This window comes from Gasterosteus aculeatus, chromosome 5 (assembly GCF_964276395.1).
Source record: "Gasterosteus aculeatus chromosome 5, fGasAcu3.hap1.1, whole genome shotgun sequence".
Lineage (NCBI taxonomy): Eukaryota > Metazoa > Chordata > Actinopteri > Perciformes > Gasterosteidae > Gasterosteus > Gasterosteus aculeatus.
This window is the reverse complement of record NC_135692.1, coordinates 16951255-16968522: the sequence shown is the minus strand read 5'-3', so window position 1 is coordinate 16968522 and position 17268 is coordinate 16951255. Positions and strand designations below refer to the sequence as shown.

The 17268-nt window shown below is 52.4% G+C and overlaps 2 protein-coding genes across 2 annotated transcripts; both read left to right on the top strand.

Annotated features, from left to right (window-relative positions):
• Positions 1-25: 25 nt before the first annotated feature.
• On the top strand, positions 26-13540 carry abca5 (ATP-binding cassette, sub-family A (ABC1), member 5). The gene is made up of 38 exons (XM_040177212.2): positions 26-184; positions 1104-1273; positions 2477-2663; positions 2736-2909; positions 3367-3464; positions 3599-3825; positions 3902-4043; positions 4337-4525; positions 4729-4876; positions 5019-5196; positions 5345-5403; positions 5508-5794; positions 5912-6031; positions 6130-6268; positions 6448-6538; positions 6646-6785; positions 7016-7135; positions 7209-7410; positions 7489-7655; positions 7850-7977; positions 8058-8195; positions 8279-8392; positions 8509-8679; positions 8762-8875; positions 8965-9102; positions 9283-9351; positions 9431-9507; positions 9622-9745; positions 9850-9967; positions 10039-10130; positions 10295-10470; positions 10536-10611; positions 10692-10786; positions 10868-10987; positions 11072-11224; positions 11407-11486; positions 11563-11618; positions 11697-13540. Exons 1-38 carry the CDS (start codon positions 172-174, stop codon positions 11829-11831), a joined length of 5025 nt encoding a protein of 1674 aa, XP_040033146.2. The 5' UTR covers positions 26-171; the 3' UTR covers positions 11832-13540.
• Positions 13541-13808: 268 nt separating this feature from the next.
• chmp6b (charged multivesicular body protein 6b) lies at positions 13809-16584 on the top strand. Its single transcript, XM_040177305.2, has 8 exons — positions 13809-14322; positions 14973-15082; positions 15218-15305; positions 15386-15472; positions 15548-15613; positions 15684-15764; positions 15850-15946; positions 16039-16584. The coding sequence occupies exons 1-8, from the start codon at positions 14260-14262 to the stop codon at positions 16086-16088; spliced, it is 642 nt and encodes a 213-aa protein (XP_040033239.2). The 5' UTR covers positions 13809-14259; the 3' UTR covers positions 16089-16584.
• Positions 16585-17268: the final 684 nt, after the last annotated feature.

The following is a 17268-nucleotide window of genomic DNA, read 5'->3' as shown; positions in this document are numbered from 1 at the left end:
TCAGGCCGTTGTCATTTACGCCGAGACGACAGCTGATTGGTTGACGTCACTTCTGTTTCCTTTGACAAGAGGAAACGGCAACCAGAGCGACGTAAAACGTTTTTTTATGGTTCTTTACGTGACATGAAACATCTGTAATGTAAGGTGTACATTGAGGAGGGATATGTCTTAATGTATTTCATACGTGAGTATGCTAAATGGTTCGCTTGAACAGTTTCCTGTGTGTGTTTTGCAGTCGCTAGTCGCTAGCTTGATTCTCCGTTAGCTGCGGGGACGCAAACAGACGTCCGATTTCTGTCCGTCCGTATGTCCTAATGCTATTCTTCCGGTTTCCCGGTAACAAGGAAGCGAAGACGGTGCTTCTTCAATTCAAACGACATCCCCACAATATACTGAGATTTAAGCTTCGCCGTCGGAACACGCGACTTTAGCAGCTTAGCGTTGGCTCATACGCTAGCTAACGCTAGCTCTTCGTGGTAACAAACGTTAGCTAGTTCAGCGCTAAGCTAACGGTTGCGTCTGATGGTGAAGCTGTCAACACGGATACTGGGGGGGGGGGAGGGGGCTGTGACATGATGGGGGTGGGGGACTCGTTGACATCATGAGGGGTGGGGTCACTGACATGAGGGGGGGGGGGGGGGGGGCACTGACATGATGCTGGGGGGGTCACTGACATGAGGGGGGAGTCACTGACATGATGAGGGGTGGGTCACTGACATGATGCTGGGGGGGGGGGGGGGTCACTGACAGGATGAGGGGTGGGTCACTGACATGATGAGGGGGGGTCACTGACATGATGCTGGGGGGGGGGGGGGTCACTGACAGGATGAGGGGTGGGTCACTGACATGATGAGGGGGGGTCACTGACATGATGAGGGGGGGGGTCACTGACATGATGCTGGGGGGGGTCACTGACATGATGCTGGGGGGGTCACTGACATGAGGGGGGAGTCACTGACATGATGAGGGGTGGGTCACTGACATGATGAGGGGTGGGTCACTGACATGATGCTGGGGGGCTGTATTGTTGCTTCATTGTGTTTATTGTCGGACATGTAAATGAAGCATCGCTTGGCGCTCATCGGTCTCCCCTCTCCTCGCAGCTGAGGCCGGCATTAGGGAGACGACTTCTCGTCCGGACGTCCTCCAGATGAGGCGTGCTGGAAGTATGCAACCCGTTTATAGAAGAGATGCTGCAGTCTGGCACCAAACAAGAAGTCTTCTCTACAAGAATCTGCTCATCAAATGGAGGACCAAGCAGCAGAGTCTGCAGGTGCGTGCTTTTTGCAGAATATGTGAACCTGTTCAGGCTGCAGGTTCCCCGCTCAGGTTGCGGCGTTTGACCGGTTGGATCTGCTCTGCAGAGTAAGCGAGAGCTTGTGCAGTTTGAGACGAATGCAGGTCATTTATAAATGATTGATACAGAGAACTCAACCCCTGATGTTACTTTAGATTCTGCCAAAGGTTTCCTTCCTCCTACTTCAGAGGGAAGAGATGTTTATTGAAAGGTTTGTTTAGCTGGTCTTAAATTCCTTTCATCAGGGCTGCCATGGTCCATATTCCGTCTGGATCTCTGAGTGAGCTCCAGATAAAATACAGCTACAACTAAATACTAAACTTGTGTGCTGGAGCAGCAACAAGGTGTGACAGAATCTGCACATTGGAAGTTGTATTTAGTGTATATATATATATATATATATATATTGCAGATTCTGTCACACCTTGTAGCTGCTCCAGCGCGATGGAAGTGGAATCAGTTCTTCTGTCTCTAATTCTCTTGTTTGTTACACTTTGCATTTTTCATTTGCTTTGATGCATTTTTAATGTCACTCGTGTACTCGCGGCCCTGAGAAGCTGCAGTGTGATAAAAAAGTAAACTTTGTGTTCAGTGGCTGTTCAAACATTTATAATCAATCATATGAATCGATGACAGTGTTTCCTAAATGAGGTTTTCATTCCAACGTGCACACAGACAGTCGCAGGGTTTCTCAGCGGAACCGGTCGACCCAAAGCTCTTACAAGGCAGACAAGCTGTGAACTCGGCTCTGGACCAGCCAGCGGCTCCCAGCATATTGTTTAAATGTCCTCAGGGTCAAGCTGCAGGATGTTGATCACGGATTGGAAGAGAAAGAACGGCTGCTGACGTTTGTCTGGAGGTTTTTTGAAACACTACAGTCCCAGAACGCAGTCAGGATTAGAAGCTCATGACCTGGAGAATTCTTTTTACATTCTCAGAGCAAAGTGCTCATAGACTCCAGTTACAGCTGTATTAACCGTAGGAGATGATGGGACGGACACAAATGATGATGGAGGTATCGTTCGGTCTCCCCTGTAGACGAGCCGGTTGATGTCGGACTGCGTTTAACAGAATAAGCAGCAGAAAAAAGGAGAAGCCCCCTGTTATGATTTCAGGGGAAACACTGAACCATTAGTGGTCTTCTCATCAGCCGTTTTTTTCACGTGTCTGCCTTTGCAGGAACTGGTCCTACCTCTGCTACTCTTGGGCCTCCTGATACTCATCAGCACTCTGAATCCTCACGTTTACTACGGAAGCATCAGCACCGCGGAGCTGGAGCGGCACGACCACTTCTTCAAGGGCCTGGGCTACACTCCAATCAGCAACGTCACCAGCCACATTATGGAGGAGGTGGCCCAGGAGATGCGTAAGTGTTGACCGCTGTTGATGTGTACCGGGGAACTGGGAGGCCACTGACACAGGACACTTGCGGTTTCAGACCTGCAGGATCGTCTGGAGATGTTTGCCAGTGAGGAGGACCTTGAGAACGCCAGCTTGTATGAGCCCTCCAGCTACGTCGGGGTGGTGTTCACGGACAGCTCGGCCACGTCGTACAAACTGCGCTTCCCGTACATCGAGCTGCCGTTACCCAGCGACTACACGGAATCCATCGGTATCGTCTGATGCCGCTCTTTTCATTTCTCGGCCTGTTTTCACAGCCCCTCACTTTTTCAGATTTTGTAGGTTTTATTTTAAAAGGGTTTTCCTTTTAACTGTGACAGAACAAAGTAGTTCTGACTCTAAACAGGTCAAATAAGAGAACGGTTCTGCCATCTGACTGTTTATTAGATACAATGTGTTAGCGAGCTCCATAAATGAAACCTACTCACAGCAGGGGGCAGCGTTCTGCCTCCTGTGGTCAAAGTGAGTATTACAACAACAAACATAAAATAACCCAGACAAAAAAGGAATCTACCCAAATTATTCTTAAAATGTCTTTAATGATAAGAAAAATAACTTCACAGTTTTATAATCGAAAGCAAGTCTAATCAATGGTAAAGTTCTTCCTAACCAGAGAGAGTTGTAATAATAGGATATCTGACACGCATGTTGTGGTTGTTCTCCTCCAGCCAACTGTTTCACCAGCTCGGGGAACTGCAGAGCAGCCAACTACTGGTACTCTGGCTTCATCCGCCTCCAGTCCCTGATCGACGCAGCCATCATCCAGGTGAGACCAGGCCAGAGATCAGCTCAACGGCCCCCAGCGGGAACCCACCTGAACATTAGTAGAATAGAGAGAAACAAAGGTCATCGTCAGTCGCGTGGCTGGTGTGACGGAGAGCTGTTGGTCCATCCGTACAGATGCAGACGAAGCGCTCCGTGTGGAGCGAGATGGAGCTGAAGGTGGTGATGATGGGTCAGCCAGGCTCCGTCGAGGTGCAGAAGTTCCCCCACGCCCTCATCTCCATCTACCTGGTCCTGGCCTTCACACCCTTCGTCACCTTCCTCATCGTCAATGTGGCAGCTGAGAAGGAGCATCGCCTCAAAGACACCATGACCATGATGGGCCTCTACGACACCTCCTTCTGGTGAGGAAGAGGAGGCCTCCGTCGCCGTTGTCTTCTGCTCTTGCGTTTTGATGCTTAAAGCTTTGTGGCCCCACAGGTTGTCATGGGGCCTCCTGTATGCGGCTCTGGTCACCGCCATGTCCTTCCTGATGGCCATCATCGCTACATACACAGCCCTGTTCCCCAACAGTGACTTCCTAGTGGTCTTCTTCCTCATCTTCCTCTATGGAATATCATCGGTGAGTAGAGAGGAGACGGGGAGACGTTTCATTGAGTCTAACGGCCTCCAAACGGTTTCCCCCGGTTTCTACGTGTACTTTTCAGATTTCTGTACCTTCAAAATCCCCAAATACAACAAAGTGATTCTTTGGATCTTTTTTCAAAATGAACCTTAATGGAACTCGCCTCTCGTTGTGTGCAACAAGCAGGAGAGAATAAATAGGAACAGTTGCTATAACAGTTTGCTATTGGGCTTAACGCTGCTCTCATTTCAGAACAAAAGATAGATCCTCTCTCTCCTCTCGCGCCACAGATCTTTTTCTCCTTCATGCTGACGCCGTTATTTAAGAAGCCCAAGTTTGCCAGCACGGTGGGCTCCATGCTGACGGTGGTGTTCGGCTGCCTGTCCCTGTTCACCGTGCTGATGAAGGACTTCCCACAGCCGCTGGTCTGGCTTCTCTGCCTTCTCTCCCCCACTGCCTTCTCCGTCGGGATCGCCCAGGTGACCCACTGCCTACACCTGCTCCCCTCCCTGTATGTGCCTCGTAATGTAGTTTCGGACTGGCTTGTTCCCATGATGCTTTGCCTTCACCATATTAACGAGTCCTGACACATTAGCATCAGATCTTTGCATCTAAATGAAAGAGATAATCCACGAGGAGTCATGCAGTTGCAGTTGGTGAAATCAAACTATTGCTCCGTCAGGTGGTGTACCTGGAGGCCCAGGGAGACGGTGCTGTGTTCTCCTCGCTGGCCAGCGGTCCTCATCCTCTTTACGTGCCCCTGCTCATGCTGGTGCTGGACTGCGTCCTCTACCTGCTGCTGGCTGTCTACCTGGACCAGGTGCTGCCCGGTAAGTTCACGCATGCACGCGCAACTTAATCCATCTGCTTTGATAATATTACTTTAATTAGTTTCCACGTGGGATCACTTCAATGTTATTATCTTCGCCTTGTCTCGGGATAATTAAGACTCCCGTTTTGTCTGAAATACAGGCGAGTTCAGGAAGCAGAGGTCCTTGGTGTACTTCCTGAAGCCATCCTATTGGTCCAAACGTAGAAAGCACTACGTTGAAGTGAGCTCCGTGTACGACGCGGAGGCGAAAGGAGCGCCTGGCGGCGACGAGTCGGTGGAGCCGGTTTCCGCCGAGTTCAGAGGAAAAGAAGCCATCCGGTAAAGATCTGCACTCGAATCTGGATCTCAGGCCGTTTGTTGTTGAAGTGCGGTTCTGTTGTCGGCCCACTGAGGGGACCAGACGGAGACCTGAGCGCTGCCCTTCGTTCTGACACATTCTTGTATTTCTTTGCTCGTCCTCCGGCAGAATCAACAACATCCAGAAAGTGTACAAGGAGAAGGACAACGTGGTGGAGGCTCTGAGAGGTGACACCTTCTTGGGCGTCTCATTAACAGCTGTTGTTGTCACGGTATCAATCAGTCAACAAATGAAGCCCTTTTGTTTCTCTTCCTTTACGACCCTGCCCCAGGTTTGACCTTTGACATCTACGAGGGCCAGATCACGGCCCTGCTGGGGCACAGCGGGGCTGGAAAGTCCACTCTCATGAACATCCTGTGTGGCATCTGCACCCCCAGTGGCGGCTCGGCCACCATCTACGGCTCCCCCGTGGCGGAGATGGCGGACGGCTCGGACATGAAGCAGCTGGTGGGGATTTGTCCCCAGTTCAACATCATCTTTGACGTGCTCACTGTGGAGGAGCACCTCAGGATATTTGCAGCCGTCAAAGGGATCCTCCCCTCGGACATCGACGCCGAGGTGACGTCTCCGTCTGACAGATCTGCCTCCTACTGTTTAGTCTGAAGATATTTAGATGCAGTGTTAGTTGGTACCCGAGGTAGCACGAGGACGACCAGCTGGATTTGTCTTTTATAGGTGAGCAAAGTGCTGAAGGACCTGGACTTGGAGAAGATCAAGTCTGCTCAGGCCAAAAATCTGAGCGGAGGCCAAAAGAGGAAACTCTCCGTGGGCATCGCCATCCTCGGGGACCCGAAGGTACGCGCAGAAAGTCCTTTTCCCAGTGATCCTTTGGTGAGTCCTTGTGTCCGATCTCGTCATCCTGAGCAGTTTGTGCCGCGTTCCGTCCCCGGCAGATCCTCCTGTTGGACGAGCCCACGGCGGGCATGGACCCCTGCTCCAGGCACCAGGTGTGGGCGCTGCTGAAGAGCCGCAGAGCCGGCCGAGTCATCGTGCTCAGCACGCACTACATGGACGAGGCGGACATCCTGGCCGGTAGGAACACGCACGGATTCAGGAAGCCGCGAGTGGATTATTTTCTAGTGAAGAAGTGCTTCTTTAAAGCCGCCGCGTCCATTTGTTACTACAAAGGTTTTTTGTATTTGTACTACGTGCACCTTCCTCACTCTTCACATTGTTCTCATTCACATCTGAGATCAAACTGTCTTCTGCAGATCGCAAAGCTGTGATCTCTCAAGGAATGCTGAGATGTGTCGGCTCTTCAATGTACCTCAAGGTCAAGTGTGCCGTTGGATATCATCTCAGGCAAGAAGATCCCATCAGTGACCTCTGACCTGAGAAATGTTGTAGATCCTAGCAGATGTGTGTGTGTATAAGTCATGTAAAAGGCGTTTTCTGTTTGTCCCACGCAGAATGTCGACCAATCAGGGATGTGGAGCTGAGAACATCTGTTCTCTGGTCACCCAGCATGTTCCCAAGGCGACGTTGTCCCGAGCGCACGAAGCCGAGCTCACGTTCACGCTGCCTTTTGAGAGCATGGACACGTTTTCAGGTCCGGTGGCTCATATTATCAGAGTGAAACTAACATGTGGGGCCCTGTGAGAGGAAATAAGATACCGGCTCCGCTCGCTGTCAGAAAGGACCCACATCATTCTGAACTACGTTCTAAACACTGATTCTTTTTAGGTGTCTTAAATATGTTTTGCGTCCCTTTCAGGTTATTTGTACATTTACCAATAAAAACCTCATCCAGTCGACTCAGCAGCCTTTTCTTCTCCGTAGGTTTGTTCTCAGAGCTTGAACGTCAACCCGACCTGGGAATTATCAACTACGGGGTTTCCATGACGACGCTGGAGGATGTTTTTCTCCGCCTGGAGGCGGAGGCTGAAGTGGACCAAGCCGGTGAGTGTCGTTCTTCTTCCACCGGCTCTGAAAGGCCGTGCGGCTGATCGCTTGTCCGCCCGCTCGTCTGCAGACTACAGCGTCTTCAACCGGGAGCCGGCGGAGGAGGAAAGCGACGGCGCCGCCGTGGACGACCAGGACCAGCGGCTGCTGGCGTTCTCGGACAGCAAGTCGGACGTGGTGTCGGGTCACGCGCTGTGGCGCCAGCAGTTCAGCGCCGTGGCCTGGCTGCACATGCTCAACATGCACAGGGAGCGGAAGGCCTTCATCTACACGTGAGTGGCTCCGCTGCAGGTCGCCGGCCCCCTTGTGTCTTCAAAGCCAAACACAGAATACGCCCCCTTCTCCTGCAGCCTGTCCCTGTTCCTGGTGTTTGTCTCCGCCGTGCTGGTCCTCTCGCTGGTCTCAGGAAACATCCAGATTCAATCCCCCGAACGACAGTTTCTGCCCACTTACCTCCTCAAAAGCAACCAGGTGCAGCGGAGATACGCCACCAGCCTCCTGGTGCAGAACTCCTCAGGTGAGTCTGCCAGACACTTTTGATCCGATGGGTTCAGGCTCTCTTCTGATTGGTCAGCAAGGCTTCGATCTTCTTTCTGTAAATGCTGTGATGTGATACTGTAGAAGGTCGATTCTGGCCGCCGTGGCTGACGTCGACCCTCTCGATGGTCCTTCTGCTCTCTCTCCATTTGGCCGTCCTCCTTGTTTCTACAGAATCGGATATTTCCGACTTCATTCACAACCTGCAGTCTCAGGACATCAAAGTAGAGCTGATGAAGCACAGCGACTACATGGCCGCCGCCCCCCACAGCGCCGCCATCAACGTGACCGGATCCAGCAAGGTCACTTTATTACTGGACATGTTCCATATGAAGAGCTTCTGAGGGGCCACTCGGCTCACCGCCGTCTTTTCTCTCAACAGGGATTTAAATACAGCGTTGCGTTCAACAGCACCCCGGTCCACTCGCTGCCGATGGCTGTCAACGTGCTGAGCAACGCTCTCCTGAGGGGCCTGAACGGCACCGGGCGGATCCGAACCTGGACCAAACCCTTTGATTATGTGAGTGGCGCGGACGACGCGGGTCTCATGAATCCAGTTCGCCTCAGTCACTTAACCAAGGTTTTCCCCGTGACGCCCCTCAGCAAATCCCCGACGCTACGTCCTACGCGCTGGTGTACATCGAGGCCATCATACTGGGGATGCTGGCTGCTGGAATGCCGGCGTATTTTGCAATGGACCACACTCGAGACCGAGAGGTCAGACACAAAGACGATAGATACACATTGAACCTGTAATGTATCTATTTGTGAGCTTCAATGGATCAACATCTGTGTAGAAGATGCGTCGACGTCTATTTGTTTCCCCTTTTCAGATCAAGTGTCGCTCCACCCTTCGTATCTCGGGTCTGCTTCCGTCGGCCTACTGGTGCGGCCAGGCGGCGGTGGACGTCCCCTTCTACTACCTCATCCTGTCCTGCATGACCATCGTCCTCTTCTCCTTCCACACCGGAAGCCTGCTCACCTCCAGCAACCTCACCTCTGTGGTCCGTAGTGTGAATCCCTGCTGAAGAGCAAAAGCCGCCCCTGGAGCCGCTTTCATGCCCCCCGCTCTCCCCCCCCCCACAGGTCCTGTGCACCGTCGGCTTCGGCCCGGCCGTGATTCTCTTCACCTACGTGTTTTCGTTTGGCTTCGCTCGAGTGCAGAGCAACAGGGATTTCTTCTCCGTCATCTCCATGATGGTGAGGCCCATGTTGCACACAGCTGTGGCCCCTCCCTTTAAAGGACATGAATGACGGGAGGGGGGGGGCGTCTTGTCTCGGCTCCTCAGGTGTGCGTGGTGTCGGCCTCGCTGGTCCAGTTGTTGTTTGTGAACGACAACCCCGGACTGAGCAGAAACCTGCACAACGTCCTGTGTTTCTTGAACCCTCTGTATCCGCTGATGGGCTGCCTGAACTGCATCACCAAGGTAGGAGCCGAGCCGCTGGGGAGCCCCACGGGTCGGCCGCAGAAGAACGTTGTTTCTCCGTCACTCCATCGGCTGTATTAATGCGCTAACGGGAGGAGGAGCTGCCACCTGCACACGTAAAGGTCCAAAGCTCCTCCTCGGACCGGCGGCGTGTCACTGATGTGTGTTTCCCGTCTGCAGGCGACCTTCCTGCCCTCTCTCTACGAGGAGGACTTCCTGTGGAAAAACCTGGTCATTGCTGTTCTGGCGGTATGTATCTCATCGCCGTGCTCCAGATGGTCTCGCTCAGCAGGTCCTGGCCGTAACCTGCACGCGTGTCTGTGTTCAGCCGTACCTCCAGTGCATCCTGCTGCTCTTCCTGCTTCGGTGGCTTGAGATCCGTTACGGAGGGAGGACCATCGGAAGGTAGTGATCCTCCAGAGGACGCTCGGCCTCAATCATTCATCTCAAACAAAGAGGGAAGCTCGTTGGTCTGAGATGAGACTCCTGTGATAACGATGGCGGTTATTGTTCGTCCAGCATGTCGTCCAAGTCAAAGCCCAAAGTGGAGAAGAGCCCAGAAGAAGGACTGGGAGAGGACGAGGACGTTCGGATGGAGAAGGCCAGAGTTAAGGAGGCGCTCACCTGCCAGTCCTGTGAGGAGGTGGGTAAAGATCTCAACTCCTTCTGGTGTACTCGAGACCGGCAGTGGAGTGTGTGTGTGTCTTTATTCGTGGTTCAAAGGGGAACTTGTGTGTGTGACACCAGAAACCAGCGGTGGTCGTGAGCAACCTGAGGAAGCAGTACAAAGGCAGAAGAGAAGGTTTCTCCCTCAACAAGACCAGGAAAGTGGCGGCTAAGAACGTCTCTTTCTGTGTCCGCAAAGGTCGGTTTCCTCCTTCTTTAAATGTCCCCGAGCGCTGTGGACTTCCATCCAAATGCTGCTTCTGACCTCAGGTGAAGTTCTCGGACTGTTGGGGCCCAACGGAGCAGGAAAGAGCACCATCATGCAGATGTTGTCAGGGGACACGGAGCCCACAGCAGGACAGGTATCCGCAGACCTTCAGCTCATGTAGACATTTGTCCAATAAGAAGTCTACCGCAACTTAAAGACACAAGTCCTGAAAACGATGATTCCACTATAGTTAAACAGTAATCAGACCCCCCCCCCCCCCGTCCACTGACGTTTACGCTTCCTTGTGTCTTCCTCCAGGTCCTCATGGGGGACTACAGCACTGAGTTCCGTCCCGTGGACAGTCCTCTGGAGCACGTGGGCTACTGTCCCCAGGTGAACCCTCTGTGGCCCCGCATCACTCTGCAGGAGCACCTGGAGGTCTACGCCGCCATCAAGGGCCTGAGGGGACAGGACGTGCCGGATATCATCAGACGGTGAGACACCAGGAGGACACGTAGAGGACCGGGACCACCGACTAAACGGCCTTACCTTTCCGCAGGGTGGTGGACGCTCTGGAGCTCAAGGACCACCTGAACAAACAAGCCAAGACCCTGTCAGCGGGCATCAAGAGGAAGGTGAGGACCCGCCCACCACAGCGAGCGACCTGCGCCGAGAGGCGGGGCCGCCCGAGTCACGCGGTCTGCTCTGTTTGCAGCTGTGCTTCGCGTTGAGTATGATCGGGAACCCTCAAGTGGTCTTACTGGATGAGCCGTCTTCAGGGATGGACCCCAAGTCCAAGCAGCGCATGTGGTGAGACCACGAGCGCCGTGCTCACAGATCCTGTTCCCTTCATGTGTTCCTCCGGTGCAACCTCGTACCTCCTCCCTGCAGGAGAGCCATTCGCGCTGCCTTCAAGAACCGCCAGCGGGGGGCCGTGCTCACCACGCACTACATGGAGGAGGCGGAGGCCGTGTGCGACCGCGTGGCCATCTTGGTGTCCGGCGAGCTGAGGCGAGCGCTCCCTTCCCGCCGCGTAGCGTCCTCGCTCTCGGAGGTCGGGCACCTGCTCTAACGCTGCGCCTCTTCCTCCGTCAGGTGTATCGGCTCCATCCAACATCTGAAGGGGAAATACGGGCGGGGCTACAGCCTGGAGGTGAAGCTGCGGGAGGAGCTGATGGGGCTCCAGCAGGTGGCGCTTCTGCACAAAGAGATCCTCCGCATCTTTCCGCACGCCGCCCGGCAAGAGAGGTGAGGCCCGAGGAGTGTGCGGAGGAGGGCAACACACAAACTGTACTCGTGCACAAGAACATTCGACTGTTCTTGTTTAGTTCTGTGGAAGCACAAATGTAGCCTTCAAAATAAAAGCACAAACTAGACGTTGTTCATAGTTGCTGCGTGTGGAGGCTTAACTCCTGGTGCTTTCTTTTCAGCTTTGCTACTCTGATGGTTTACAAGATCCCCATGTGGGACGTGAAGTCCCTGTCCAAGTCTTTCTCTCAGCTAGAGAGAGGTGAGTCACTGCTGAGTCGCTCCTACACACACGACCTCACTGCTGGTCCTTCATCTTTATCTCTGTTCCGTTTCAGCCAAGCAAACCTTCAACTTTGAGGAGTTCAACTTCTCCCAGTCCACCTTGGAGCAGGTACGCGCTGAAGGAGCTCGCCGGTGCACGTGTTCTAATGACTCCTTTGTGTTAGATCCCCTCCTCTTTGTCCTGCAGGTGTTCATGGAGTTCGCCAAGGAGCAGGAGAACGAGGAGGACGAGGTGGGCTCCCTCAGCACCACCTTCCAGTGGCAGCGGCTGCGCCCGGACGCCTCCGCCCCCCACACGGACAGCGTGGTGCACCAGCTTTGAACTCCACCGAGAGGAGGAGCAGGCTGGCAGCGGACCGGCCCTCGAGCACGGGGGGGGGCTCGGCGCCCGCTTCACCCTGAGCCGCCGCCCTTTTTATGCGCGTGGGGGGGAGGGGCCTCGCTGTGTTTTTTCGGGGTGTCGTTAACCCCGTTGGTGCTCCGTGGCGCCGGCATCGCGTCGACCAAGTGGCCTCTGACACGTACTCCTTTTATTTTCCTAATCTTCACAGGAAGTCCGTGAAAGGGCAACATCCTCTCCGTCCTCCTCAGCGGGGAACAGGACGTGTGTTTCTCCTCCGTTGGGTTGTTGTTTTTTTACCAGAGCTGCGATATATCCTCCAGCGTACCGAAGCAGCTCCTCTCACTCACACACCTGCCTCACCTGGAGGCGAGTCTTCAGTCTACAGTAGCATGTGCACTAATAGTCATAGTCATTTATTGTGTGTGTGTGTGTGTGTGTGTGTGTGCGGCGGGAAGCGCTCTGAGTCTTTAGACCTTCCTTTAACACCAGCATGCACGTCTCTACTCGCACGCCCTCCAGGACTGAGTGCATGCGCGCCACCACCAGGTGGCGTAAGCAGAAGTGTGTTGAGGGTCTCTGCCCTGCGTCTTTGTGCTCGTGGTGGAGCAGCGTGCACAACCGGTACACGCAGCACGTTGGCCGGGACCGGTGACCTCTGACCCTCCAGGAGAAGTGGCCCCGGCTGTGGACACCTTTTGAATGTACGTTCGGGCCTCCGGGGGGGTTTAACTGTTTCACTTTGCTGCCACTTTTAATCACGCAGCTGTGTTTTGTTGACTCTATCTAACCTGTAAAGTGTGTGCGTGTTGTGTGTGTTGTGTTTATCCTGCAGCAGTAGCTGCACATATCTGCATTGTCTCTGTTGGTGCAATATTGATCAGAAAATCAATAATTGTAATTGTTTTCATGACATTCAGGTGAGCGGATAAGCGATTAAAGGGAAGTCAAGAGAGTTACAGGATTTGTCGGTTTGAGTTTTCTTCTGGTTTTAATTACACTACGGGGTGTGTTCGTTTTGTCCACCTCCAGAGGACAGAATGTCATGTGTTTCACTTTTTATATGGCAGCCATGAAGCACAAGGTTTATTTTAAAGAGGATTTTGATATGAATTCTAGAAGCGTATTTGAATAAATGATGGTAACCTCCATTGATATTGTGTTGTTTTCGTGTTATGAAATATCTGCTTCTCTTTGAAGCCGATTTGATTTCCCGACGGGGAGATGAGGTGAGATGAGGACAAGGATAGAAACCTTCTGAAAATTATGTGAGAACTTGATTTTTTCTCTTCTTGTAGCCTTGTTCCAAACTAAAATGTGTCGTGCAGGTTTGGACGTGACCTCCACACTACTTTTACTTCCTATTTTATGTTTTTGGTTCATAAAAGCAAACGTGTTTTGTTCACTTATGTTCTCTGCTTCAGGTTTAAGTTGGGTTTCAGTAACTCTTATTCCACATTCAAACCAAACGGGCCTCTGTGGGAAGTGGGGAGGGTTTCATTTAGTTCTCCTGGTGGTGGTAAAAGTTGCACTATTTTCTGGGAAATTTTACATTTGTTTATATTATGCAATATTTGTAAAAGGGTCTGTGCACTGATTTTATTTTTTAAGACTATGTGTCATATTCTCCCTGCTATATCACCCCATGTCTGGATGGACTCTAACTCTTTACAAATAAATGTTAATCCCAAGTATTGCTCTTGTTGGTTTTTAATGGAGTCAGCGGTCCTGGTAATAGAAGCAAATAACAGATCAACAGTCGCAGCTCCATCGTCATTTAAATATTTGAACCAAATTTAACGGGTGCAGAAAAATGTAATGAAGACATTTTCATGTGAAAAACAGCTGGAAGAGAAAATAAGACTTGTTTAAAAGTCATGCATTCAAAACCTTAAGAGTTCAAAGAGGGTTTTAGTTTGAAGATCTTTACCGGAAGTCCCATATATAGATGACAGCTGTGCGCGTTTGGCGCCCTCACGCTGCCGCCTGTGGACCTGCGCCGTTATTATCAGGTTACGTGTTTCTCTTGAATCAGATCCACTGTTGTATTTAATGACCACAACAAATGTGACTAAAGTACTCACTTCCGCCCGTGACCACCGGGGGAGCCAAACACGTGATGCTAAACAACGTGTTTACTATTCTAACGAACCACACTTTGTTTTTAACGGCGCGAAACGCGTAATTCATTGCGCTTCCCCCCTTTAAAGGTATTTCGCGATGTCTCCAGTTGTCCCTCGCCGGACGCCGTCCTTCCGGCTGTGGGTGTGGACGCCAGATGACTACACACCTAATGGAGGAGAAGCCACAGTAGTCCTCCCTCTACAAGTGGCACGAGACAAACTGTTATAAACCGGCTCAGCGCGCTTATTCTCCGGCCCGCGAGTCGTGGCGGGGATGCTGCGTCAGGATGGGGAATCTGTTTGGGAAAAAGAAACAGAGCCGAGTGACGGAACAAGACAAGGCTGTTCTGGTAAGTGTCACAGCTAGCTAGCACCGGCTAGTGCAGGCTAGCACCGGCTAGTGCTGGCTAGCATCGGCCAGTGCTGGCTAGCACCGACCAGTGCAGGCTAGCACCGGCCAGTGTAGGCTAGCATCGGCTAGGGCTGGCTAGTGCTGGCTAGCATCGGCTAGTGCAGGCTAGCATCGGCTAGTGCAGGCTAGCACCGGCTAGTGTAGGCTAGCATCGGCTAGGGCTGGCTAGTGCTGGCTAACATCGGCAAGGGCAGGCTAGTGCAGGCTACCATCGGCTAGTGCAGGCTAGCACCGGCTAACATCAGCCGACCGCCGGACAGCCTGTAAAAAGAACGCTGATTTGAGCACATCGGGGATTAATAATCGTACACGCGAAGTTTATGCAGCTCCGCGTTGTCGTTCTGACGCTGTTGACGTCACACTCACGTCGTCGAGAATGTAAATAAGTTCACTAAGCGTCGTCTTTGATTTGTGGATTGATCTCTGATTCTCCGACAGACCGTTAAATACTTCTGTTGTTCGGCTACTTTAGTGCCGTTTTCATCCAACGGATGTGAACGCGTGAATTGGATCTGCACGTTGCCGCAGAAGAGCTTCAGTGTGACGTGATGAATCCGCTGATCTCGGGTCCGTTTGTTCTCTCTGCAGCAACTGAAGCAGCAGAGAGACAAGCTGAGACAGTACCAGAAGAGGATCGGCCTGCAGCTGCAGAAGGAGAGACTTCTAGCAAAGCAGCTGCTGCAGGATGGAAGGAAAGAGTGAGCGACTTTCAGCCACGTCCAGAGAAATAAACACCCAGGATCATCACCTCGATTTCTAAGATAATCAAATAGTCGGATGAGTTATGTGAAGGTTTGATTCTGTGTAACCGGATTCTAACTCCACTTCAACAGTAAAGCGCTGCTGCTGCTGAAGAAGAAGCGCTACCAGGATCAACTTCTGGACAAGACGGAGAACCAGATCGGGAACCTGGAGCGCATGGTGAGGACGGGACCGACTGAGGGGGGGGCGCCGCCGCCCCGAGCTGAAGCTCACGCAGTCTCTTCCTCTTGGTTCTGCAGGTCCAGGACCTGGAGTTCGCCCAGATTGAAACCAAAGTCATCCAAGGCCTGAAAGTCGGAAACGAGTGTCTGAAGAAGATGCACGAGGTGGGCGGCGTCTTAGCGTGAGCGTCCCGATGAGCCGACACCTGTGACATGAGCTGACTCATGTGCTTCTTTCAGGTGATGTCCGTTGAAGAAGTGGAAAGGATTATGGACGAAACCCAGGACGCCATCGAGTATCAACGGGTACGTCCCCCCCTCCCCCCGATCCACATGAAGCTGCCCGTTGTTCACTGAGAGCTCCTTGTTTCTGCAGCAAATCGACGACATGCTGGCGGGGTCTTTGACCCAAGAGGACGAAGACGCGGTTCTCGCTGAGCTGGAGGCCATAACTCAGGTGGGTCTCATCAGCGCGCCGCTGTGCACGCCAACGCTCAGCGTCCTCGTGCTGCATCACGCGTTGTCTCTGCTTTCTCCCCCAGGGAGACGTCGAGCTTCCCGAGGTTCCAGAAGACGAGCTTCCAAACGTCCCCGAGGACGAGCTTCCGAACGTCCCCGAGGCCGCCGAGAACAAACCAGGTCCGTCCTCTCGCCCGTTTCCTGTCCTGGTCACGTCCAGCTACTCGCACATATAAATAATCCTTTCGTCTGTCAATGCGTCTCCGTCTCAGAGAGGGATCGATCCAGGAAGAAGCCGGAGCGAGAGATGCTCGCTGCCTAAAGAACGCGACTGTCCTCCGTCAGCCGACCTGATGGATCTTCTCCAGCTGTCCCTCATCTACCGTCGACCGCTGGAGGCGTCTCGCCTCTCAGACGCCGAGCTTCCTCCGTCACCTGGGCTGCTGCAGGTGGACGCGTGGAGCGTCCTCTGGAGAAACCACGGCCACCTGTGAGCTCAGACGACCTTTGATTCATTAGTGCTCCACCTAAACTCACCTGTGAGTCCTGCTTCTACTGGTTCCTGGAGGTTCCTCCTCGACACGACGGAGAGCGCCTTTTTATTTGTTATGCTCAGCGAAGTGAAATGTAATTATTTTTTTAATTCAGCAGCAGTATGTCTTCATTGTGCGGACCTTTGTATCAGGACTACTCTCCACCCGAGAAACACACTGCAAAGATCTGAAAAGTGTTTGGTTTTGTCTTTATGCTTCATATCTGCTCTGTGGATCACGTGACCTGTTGGTCAAAACCGTTAACAATAAACTTTGAAAAGAAAACACTCACCTGATTTAAACTGAATAATAGTGTTAAACTTTAAACCAACTGGTTCAGTTAAATAACCAAAAAAAGTTATTGGTTAGCTAGTGACATCAAGACAAGTGAAAGTGTGCCGTCGGGATGCGCTACACCCCCCCCCCCCCCTTCTGTGCAAAGGATTGTGGGTCAGAATGCAGCGTGAGCATGTTGACGGGACAGAACCAGCGGGCGCCGTCCGATCAGAGACCTGATTGTTCCATCGCTGCTACAGACCTCGTTAAAGTTGCCTCCATTCACAGAGCTTAAGCTCGGTTTAATTTACTAATCTGTAAATCCGTTAATCTGCTGACGAGGTTTCATCTCACCGCCCTAAAACACTACAGCCTTTTCACAATAAAAGTCTTTGTTTCCAGACTTCTCACGCTGCCTAACGTGTGTTAATATTTTCTACTATACGGCGTTAAAGAGAAGCAGGAAGTGGAGCGTTCCTCGTGCACTGAGGCCGCTCCGTGAAGCCTCCACCTCCTCGCTGCGTCCGTTCAGCGTCACGTTCATGAGGACTTTACAGCCTGCAGCACCAAAATAATCGAATGTGGAGAATTAGTCAACAAAGACACCGTCCGTCCCTTCGAGGTGACCAGGACCCCCACTGAGAGGGTCCACATACGTTTACTCATTTAGACTTAGATGTGTCACATGTGACC

Bases quoted from the DNA above. Each gene is read 5' to 3' on its own strand.
- abca5 (XM_040177212.2), top strand. The intron at 2,664-2,735 runs GTAAGTGTTGAC...TTGCGGTTTCAG, and splicing joins GGAGGTGGCCCAGGAGATGC to ACCTGCAGGATCGTCTGGAG. The intron at 5,197-5,344 runs GTAAAGATCTGC...GTCCTCCGGCAG, and splicing joins AGAGGAAAAGAAGCCATCCG to AATCAACAACATCCAGAAAG.
- chmp6b (XM_040177305.2), top strand. From the start codon at position 14,260: ATGGGGAATCTGTTTGGGAAAAAGAAACAGAGCCGAGTGACGGAACAA. The intron at 15,083-15,217 runs GTGAGCGACTTT...CCACTTCAACAG, and splicing joins CTGCAGGATGGAAGGAAAGA to TAAAGCGCTGCTGCTGCTGA. The intron at 15,947-16,038 runs GTCCGTCCTCTC...TCTCCGTCTCAG, and splicing joins GGCCGCCGAGAACAAACCAG to AGAGGGATCGATCCAGGAAG.